At 38.3% G+C, this 9425-nt stretch overlaps 1 protein-coding gene across 3 annotated transcripts; it reads right to left on the reverse strand.

The window, feature by feature from the left end:
• Nucleotides 1-237: 237 nt before the first annotated feature.
• Nucleotides 238-7561, reverse strand: LOC120069261 (kinase superfamily with octicosapeptide/Phox/Bem1p domain-containing protein). 3 transcript variants are annotated; one of them, XM_039020983.2, is made up of 9 exons: nucleotides 4154-7561; nucleotides 3876-4024; nucleotides 3699-3770; nucleotides 3417-3569; nucleotides 3142-3305; nucleotides 2895-3042; nucleotides 1165-1287; nucleotides 989-1076; nucleotides 238-790 (listed from the first exon to the last, which is right to left on the reverse strand). In XM_039020983.2, exons 1-9 carry the CDS (start codon nucleotides 7410-7412, stop codon nucleotides 606-608), a joined length of 4341 nt encoding a protein of 1446 aa, XP_038876911.1. In that variant the 5' UTR covers nucleotides 7413-7561; the 3' UTR covers nucleotides 238-605. The 3 variants fall into 3 exon arrangements, with proteins under 3 accessions (XP_038876911.1, XP_038876910.1, XP_038876912.1); XM_039020982.2 differs by having other exon boundaries at nucleotides 3876-4033; XM_039020984.2 differs by lacking the exons at nucleotides 238-790; nucleotides 989-1076; nucleotides 1165-1287; nucleotides 2895-3042 and having other exon boundaries at nucleotides 3169-3305; nucleotides 3405-3569; nucleotides 3876-4033.
• Between the last annotated feature and the right edge of the window lie 1864 nt (nucleotides 7562-9425).

Here is a 9425-nt window from a genome sequence, read left to right on the forward strand (position 1 = left end):
CCTATAGGTATTTTGTTACATAGTTGGAGCCTCTTCTTGTAGTAGAATTTTCCCTTTTTGTGGGCTTGGTTTTTAATATACCGGTATATTCTTTTTTTTTTTTTTTTTCCAATGAAAGTTGTTTTCGTAAACAATAATAATGATAACGATAATAAATAATAATAATATATTTTTAAAAAATATATAATAATAACTCATATTGCCTTGCTTCCCACCCACCAAATCAGAGGGAAGATGAGAAACCCAAATCTATGGATTTTTTTTTTCCTTTTCTTTGTGTATAACATTTAAAATATTGTCAAAGAAAAAGAAGTGTATCAAAGAAATTAGTACCAAATTTGGAAGGCAAAAGAATGCTAAACAAATAATCATAATCTAAGCAGCTGCGAATTGAAAAGGTATTATGCTTGCATTCCTAACTACTCTGACCTATCTCTCTTTCTGTTAGTAGTAAAAAGATCATGTAATATCTACCGAATCCCAAAATTTGAGCAACGTACTTGTATTTCGCAATTCTGAAACATAGGCGAACAGGAAAGGGCCATCAGAGAAGTAATATGCCTAAATTTACTCCAGAACTGGGAGATGAGGTTGAGTGAAGACAGCTACTGCAGCTGGTTGGGTACTTTTGGAGGAGCTTTTGCAGCCATGGAGCGCAGTTCATGTGCAATTTCAGTGAAGCTTGGCCTCTCTGATGGCTCTGATGACCAGCATCTCTCCATCAGTGACCTCCATTCTGGATCACAAGACTCCGGTACTTCCGGTCGCAACGTGTTGCTTACTATGCCACCTGAATTTTAAGTTGAGAAAATTTTAGTTCAACAAGATGTGGGAGTGGAAGATCCAAACTCTAAACTCTAACTTATTGTTCTTGGTTGAGCATATATGGCTTAAACAGTTGAGATGCCTTTTAACAATTTTGTCTACAACAAAATAAAATGCTTACAGAATAATGGCATGAGACAAGATGCAGATATCAAGGATTTACCTATAATAACTCCATAATGCAAATTTGCATAAGGTTCTTCTCCAGTAAGGAGCTCCCACAAGACAATACCAAAGGAAAACACATCGACCTATGAACACAAGTACCAAATCATCCATTTTAATTGCACACGTGGTACAAGGGGAAACTACTGCAAGGAGTAAAAGGTATTAGCATACCTTTTCGGACACCATATTGCTGCTCCCATTCAAAAGCTCGGGTGCCATCCATGGAAGTGTGCCCCGCACACCACCTGATATCAATGTCTGACGTTTCACCTTTGATAGGCCTAAGTCACCGACCTTGAGGCACAAAAGCAGCATAAACACAGCTCTTCCAAAAATTTTATACTTAAAATTTCAAACTGATAATTTTCTTGGACTGAGAAACAAAAAATTTTGAACCAATACTAGTAATGAATCAGCATGAGATTTTAATATTCATGACAACAAATACCATCGTGCTCCATTCAAATATATGAAATGACAAACAGATTAAATCACCAAAGGCACACCAGTAGAATGGTATGATGGTATCTATTTTATCTTCCCAAAATGGGCCTTACTGTGGACGCTCTAGGAATTCCAGAATTGGGTCCATAATACCAGCCGAACTCGATCCCTTCGTAATTCAGATTGAACTCTGAAGATTTTCCCAAGCTCTCACTCCCTTACTAGTGTAATAGTCCATTAGCCCCTACTTGAATTCGTATGGGTTCAAATTTCTCCATCTCCAGTCACCCTGATTCACGTTTTTCAGACATTGGGTTCAAATTCCCAATGTCTCCAATTGAAATCCATTCAACTCGTTCAATACTTTTTTCTTCTTCTTTTTCAATTGAAATCCATTCAACTCATTATCCCCTTGTGTGCATAATGCATCTCTCGTGTTTGGTTCACTACTTCTGCCATCCCCACAATCAAATGCTCCAATTTCATACCCCTTTACTTCTAGCTTCGGTTTTGGCTCTTATTCATTAGCAGTGGCTTCAATCTCATTGATGTTAAATCTCCAGCTCCTCGATTTCCATAACTTCCCACAATAATCTTCTAAACACAAAAACCCATGGATGAGATATGACTCCAATATAGGCAATTCTAGGGAATATATATATAATCTCTTGTAGACATTTGGGGGGAATAAACTCCTCCAATCTTCTTGTTCAGCAGCCAAACTTTTACCATCCTCCATAAGGATTTTAGAAATAGGAAGCTTTTCCTCCCCTTCTTCCAATTTAAATTTATTTTTTGTGTCCACCAAATTTCCTCTTTGAAAATAATACCCTACAATTTTTATTTCAGACGACTCTAGATTTCCTCTTTCTTTTGGGCCTCTATGCTCCCAAAAAACTCCCCCAATTACATGTCATAAATCTTTCCTTTTAACTAAGTATATAATTAAAGACGACCCAGGTGGTCTTCATGTTTCAAAAAGCATTCTTTATACAATTACAATGAAGCATCTCAAGTCCTGATGGCTGAGGAAAAATCAGCCTGGCAGATCCTAAATAACCATTTTTGGTATTTTCATTTTTTTTTATAAGAGTACAATGAAGTGTCTAAGATTGCATAACACCGTGAAGAAAAAGTTACCAAAGTAGACCCCTATCAAGATATAGATAAATTATTTGGTAAACGAGCACAAATTCCTTTGTCCTGATGCTTTACTGAAAAATATGATAAAACTGCATCACAATGGTACATGATTCTCTCACTGATGTGTGTGTATTAAGAGAAGTTATGGTATTAAATATTTGCAAAGGTGTCTATTGGGCTCGAATAATAATGATTAATGACAGCACCCTTTATATCCTCCCGCTTTATTTAAAAAAACAAAAAGAAAATCAATATTTTAACTAAATGGAATGCACTACAATGATGATTCTGTTATTATCAGCAATACAACAAACCTTGCATATTGGGCGATGAGGATCTCGAAGGTTGACCAGTAGATTGTCACTTTTCAAATCAAAGTGCACTATATTCTTTCTGTGCAGGTATTCCATTCCAAAAGCCGCATCCATAGCAATCAAGACACGCTTACGCTTGTCAAGACTCCTGGATCAGTAGTATTTTATGACTTAATCTAAGGGTGTAGATATATTCTTCTGCAACTTCAAATAAATTAAACATATGAAAGGAGAAAATAATAGTTACCGTTCATTCTTCAACAAAGCATTTCTGAGCGAGCCATTAACCATATATTCTGTTACTGTTGCCACAGAGCCCCCAAGGCCATCAAGCACAACACCGTAAAAAGCAACCACATTTGGGTGGTGCAAATCAGCAAGCTTAATTGCTTCATTCCAAAAATCCTCTCTCTGGTACAATACAAACCAATATACAGGACTTGAGTAAAGGAACAAAAAAAAAAAAAAAAAAACACATGAATAACGAAAGAAAAAAAAAAAGCCAATTACTTAAAAAACAACCATGCGATCTTGTTCAGAAGGCTTCCCAGCAAAACACCTATCATTGACTCGTTTGATAGCAACATCAGTCCCCCTCCATTTTCCATGATAAACAGTGCCAAAGGTGCCAGAACCTAATTCTCTTAGTTCTTCAAGGTCGCTATTCTTTATTACCTGGGAAACACAATAATAATAATCAAAATCAAAATCAAAATAAAATAAATAAATAAAATGTCAAGATTACAGGACAGTTTAAAACATAAAGTGCATCCTTAAGGTTGAAAATGTAGAACCGTGTATTACCTGCAAGCGGCCAAAGCCTTCTGACACAGAAAAACCAAAGTTTGCTTTTTCTGAATGTCTTGTCCTGCCATCCTGAGCAAACAGGAAAACAGAATAACTATGGCAGCAGATATGACATATTTTCATTTGTGCCACTTGGATGGTTAAATTCAATATTAGATTAGGTTACAAACCCACATCATTATTTCGAACATCTCCTTCGGTGTTCGTTTCACAAACTGAATCAATTTTTTCATGCAATTCAGAGCTGGAGGATTGAGCTGACTGAAGAACAGACGCAGCTACACCCTCAGCAACAGCTTGAAGATCTTTCCTAATTTGTTCCTCTGAAGAGCCTAATGGAAATTATATGAGATTAATCACACCCACAAACATGATAATAGGAAGATTATCAATATAAATGCATTAAAAACTACAAAGAGTTTTGTCAGACTGGACAGTCTTGAAATTGGTACCCTTGTTTGAGTTAACCAATGGGTGACATACTCCATCCAGTAATGTTTCCACATTTAGTTCACCAATATTCCTGAAAGGACTCTCTGTCAAGGGTTCCCGGGTGGCAAGGGCTTCATTCCTCGGTTGAATTTTAGTTGGTCTAGGGGGCAAAAGATGAGCATCATGCTGCAAGTTCCAAGGATCCTGATTACTGAAGAGTGAATTCACAGTGTCCTGCACATTTCCAGTCCTGATAGGCAAAGATACGGATTCAACATCACCAGATACAATTCTGGCTTCGAATAGAGAAGTGTCCTCCTTCCACTCGACAGAAACTGGGACTTCATTATTTATATGTTCAGTCTTCATGTCAAGTAAGTGGGGATTTCTGATATGATAGACTTCATTGGATTCTAAATGTTGGATCCCATTTTCTGTTTGTGGTAATGTTCCGGGAGAGCCCCAGACAGGAGGTTGTACCACTTCACTGGACTCAAGAGGTCGTTCATTCATCAAATAGGGAACCTCCGATGAAGAGCAAGCAAAAGTAGTTGGTTTTATGTGATTTGGGTCGAGAACCACTATTGGCTTTACAAAGTTGTTATCTAGTAGAACTTCCCTCTCTGAGACTGGTTGTGAACAGCTGCCAAAATTGTCTTCCTTCCTAGTTCTTTCAATGGGTGATTTGCAGTGATCCAAATTAGCACAAATATCAGTTGGGCATATACTTAAACTTTCCAAATTTCCAACAATTGGTCTGAGATGGTCGTAACAAATTCCAGCGTGGGTAGCATTTTGGTTTGGAATAATGCCATGATGACTATTAGAATACTCTTTTGGATTTTCGTGAGTGCTGTACTCTGAAGCAAGGATAGGAGCACCTCCAAGGCAAATATCGTGTCTATCCAGGACTAAATTGGGATGGAACTGATTCTCTACAGCTACATGATGGTGCTGGAGTGTATCAACTTCACCAGGCCGAGGAATCTGTTCTACAACAGCAACATGGGGTGACCGAATATCACCTTGCCTCCCAAGAGCACCCTGGAGAACTGAGATCCTACCATGATCAAGATTACATTGATCTTTTAAAGTGTCGTCATTCTCATGTTGGCCCTCAATATGATGTGCAAAACCAATAGCCTCCACTGAAGGTTTTTCAACTTCTGGATCAATGGGATTAAAGATCCTGGTTTGCATTCCAACACCATGTTCAATAGTTTGTTGCCCCAAAGCTCCAGTTTCTGTAATATTTTTCATTGGATGGGCTGTTAAATGATCTTCAGGGTGATGACTGTAATACGAAAATTTCGAATCAGATACAGGGTTCGTCAAATTCTCTCTTTGATCCTGCAACGGAGAATTGGAATGAGTGTGTGGCACTGCTTTCTGGCAAAAGTAACAGTCATCCAACCTCTCAATCTTCTCAGAAAAAGTTGCCTGATGATGGGATACCAATTCATCACATGTACCTATCTGATCAGATTGCGGTACCTGATGTAAACCAAATCCAACCCCTACTGATACTGGAGGAGCTGAAACCTGGAGTGGTTTGTAGCCTTGTTCTGCAGATAGCTGGACAAACCTTGGACCAAAAGTGCTTGCATTAGTAAAATACTCCGTCTGAGACTGTGGATATTGAACCAAGGATTGATAGGAATTTGGCATAATACTGAGGTGAGAAGAAGAGGGAGCCATCGTCATGTGAACTGCAGGGACAAACTGATGAGGGGTAATTCCAAGAGTATTTGGCTGTTGTATAAACACAGACCCAGATGCCCCTACATGATGGGAGTTTGAAAAGCCTAGTTGTGGACGCAATTGTATAAAGTCCACACATGCTGCTTGCCGAGGATCACCAGTAGGCTGCAATTGGGACACGGGTGGAGGAAAGTCAATACCTGGTTGCTGCTGCATTAGAGTAACAGGCACAGATCTTCCTAACTCCGCCTCAGGCTGGGAAGAGGCTTCAGGAGAAACAGAGTTAACCACAGGAATACTTAATGGAACAGCAGAGGAATCTACAAAAACTGCAGAGACGGGATCGACCTTCACTAATCCGGGGCCAATACCAACTGCAGTACCTAAATCTCCTCCAGGTAAGGACAATGTTGTGGATGGAGGCCCACTCACAACCCCTAGATCGTTATTTGCGATATCCATCACCTCAGTCCCACTTAAGTCAGAATTCTGAGTTGAGGTAGCACTTGCAAAGCTCTCTTTCCTTGTAATACGGCCACCAACACCATCAAATATCCCGTTCACTGTTTCAACATATCTCTGCCCACTATCATGCAAATCGCCAAATTGCACCATACCTGAAGAGTCAAGTTCTGAAGCAGAGAACAAAAATATTCTCAATTTAGCCGATCCATCTGAAGACCTCTCAACCAGCTTCTCATACTCATCCATCATGTTATCAAGATCATCAGGGCATGAAACAGATATTAAAGCGTCAAGATCCTCGTCGGGGAGCTGATACTTTATAACCACAGCCTGCCCGCAGGTATCAACCATCTTTCGCACAAGCTCATTGAAAGTCACATCTCTCCTAACACTTATAATCCTTGTTTGTCCTCCAATGTATCTCAACATACCATCACTCGGTCTAGGAAAAATCTTGCCACCAAAACTGCACATAAACTTAACTTTCTTTTTCGAAATGGAACCATCTCCACCCTCCTCGCTCACTTGATCAACCGAATTCCCACCAACCAAATTCTCCAAGTGGGAGCTAAATCCAGAAGAACTATCATTACTAATCTGATCACCATTGGCAATCACCTTATTGCATAAATTGGTACTATCCCCAGACCCCATTGAGATATTATTGCTCACAAATTCCATGCCACCTCCCCCAACTCGATGACTCAAATTTGTACTATGATTAATCCCAACTGTCATGCAACTGCTAGCAAGCTCAATAGCATTGACACCACCCCGATTGCCCATGACATTCAGATTCGAGCAGTAACCAAACCCTACGGCAGGAATCGTTGCAGTATGCGCAAGGGGAGGAGGCATTCGAGGGCACCATGCAGTAACACCAGCAACCACATTTCCATATCCTAGCTCAACAAATCCCATATCGGAGACGTTCCCCTTACAAGGAACGGGCACAGTGTCTGCACTGGCAATGTCGCAGGGATGCTGGGGGGTAAACATTTGCGGGTTTCGAACGGTAGTAGCGACCGGCGTTAAATGGGGATCTTCAACCAAAGTTCTAGCTACATTTAAAGGCCGCAAGCCGGTGGGAATTGCATTCTGATCAAATGCCATGAAGTTGAAACCAAAAACTAAGCCACTGAAAATGTAAACTCCAACAACCTATCGAAAACTAGGGTTTCTAATATCGTTCGTTTCCTATACTAAACTCTAAAAACTGCCTTACAAACTCAGATAAACCCTAGTAAGAAAGACAGAACGGCTCTGTTTCCTCAGGCCAAGAGGAAATTACACTAACAAACAACTCACACGCCGAGAGAGAGAGATAAAAGACAGATAATAATCAACATTCAGACAGGAATGATCCAGTCGGTGAGTGGCGCAAATAAAAACACTTCAGAAAGAAATTACGGTGAGAAGCGTCGAGATTGAGCCCCAACCGAGGGCTTCCGATGAGTCTCCGTTCAGCTCCCTTCCTTCCACTTCTCTCTCTGCCTCTTCTTAGAGATTTCTATACGGCTGATTCGATGAAATGCTAGCAAATTGCAGTAGCAGAGTCCAAAATTCGTCTGGCCGGATTCTATTTTCTCGGGAAATGCAATCGAACGAAAGAGACGATGAGTAATCTTACGTGTAACTCAGGGTTGGGTGTACCATTTATAGAAGTGGCAAATTTGAGAAATTAATTAAGCTCTTTTTTGCCACGTAGGCAACGGATCACGGGGAAATGGCACGTGGACGTCACATGCAATGTTGAAGTCAACCACACCTTATGAATTATGAATTACTATGGGTTTAAAAGGTCGAAATGTGGAGATTTTATTTTTATACAAATGTAATCATAAAATATCTTTAATTTCTGTCATTTGTTCTAAAATTTTTCTATATTTTCAAATTCTTTAGTTATGAAAAACTATAAAATTTTCAACCTAAATTCAGATATAAAATAGTGTTGACATAAATTAATACTACACTATTTTACATTCAATAATAGTTTTGAAATGTTTATGAAAGTTGAATGATAATATTGTTATTTAAAAAAAATGACGTATTAGTATTTTTTAAATAAGAGGTCAAATATAATTTGTTATACTTTAGCCTTACATGATAAAATATTGTTGGATAAATATCTTGAGAAATATTTTTAAAATAATAATTAAATATGTTTATACTTTTAAATAAGTTAAAACATTTATTATTAGTATTGTAATTAGTTAATTTTATTTCTATTTTTATGCTTTGTGCTATAATGAAAATGGTGAATCACTTTTTGTGTAGAAATTAAATTTATTACCATAAAGAAATTTCAATTGAAAATATGAACATGTGAGCGAATTTTTTTATATTTTCTCTTAGGCAAAAAAAGAAAAATTGATATCTAATGTTATCATTGGACTTTATTGATTTGTTTATATTATGTTTAATAAACTATAGTATCTAGTTACCATGCTGCAGGTTTCTAGAAAAAAAAAATAAATGTAACCAAAATAAAGTCTCTGATTGAATTTTTAAAATAATTTATTAATGCAAGCTGTGAGTGGAAAGGAGTATTTCATCTACCAATAACATTAAAGAAATCACACGTCACATCTAAGCCACATAAACGCAAAGAACTTGGGGGAAAATGAATGAAAAGTTAGGGTCCGAAAAGAAAGAACAATGGTTTTTTTCCCCTCTTTTCTTAAATTCAATCATGGTTGTCTAAAAATGTAGGGGTTTCTAAATTTGGGTTGTAGCCTGAATAGAAAAAATCCGAGCCAAGACGAACAATAATCAATGAAAAATTTCGGATATAACACGTTCCTTTTTTTTTCCAGTGTGTGTGGTTCGCCTGCCTTCCTAACCACAGATAGACTACAAACGTACGAAGGGCAAGCGGATGCCCCCGTTCGAGACACTAACCATGTAAAAAAAATGATGGGTGGAATGGCATGACACAATGATTGGGCATACTATTGCTATTCATAATGGAAAGGACCATTTGCCTCTTGACTCTTTTACTGGTTTTATAGCTTGCGATGGGAATTTTTCTAGCTTGGCAAGGATGTATGCGCTTTCCTTGCTAATGCCAACTGCAAGATAATATTAGAAGCGTCAATGCATCGTCGAATAGGTGGCAACAACTCT

Source organism: Benincasa hispida, chromosome 2, assembly GCF_027475165.1.
Source record: "Benincasa hispida cultivar pf3 chromosome 2, pf3_genome.v1.1, whole genome shotgun sequence".
NCBI lineage: Eukaryota > Viridiplantae > Streptophyta > Magnoliopsida > Cucurbitales > Cucurbitaceae > Benincasa > Benincasa hispida.

Coding starts and splice junctions, on each gene's coding strand:
- LOC120069261 (XM_039020982.2), bottom strand. CDS start 7,412: ATGGCATTTGATCAGAATGCAATTCCCACCGGCTTGCGGCCTTTAAAT. Junction 3,771..3,875: donor GAGATGTTCGAAATAATGAT/GTGGGTTTGTAA, acceptor CTGTTTGCTCAG/GATGGCAGGACAAGACATTC. Junction 3,306..3,416: donor CTTCTGAACAAGATCGCATG/GTTGTTTTTTAA, acceptor GTATTGTACCAG/AGAGAGGATTTTTGGAATGA.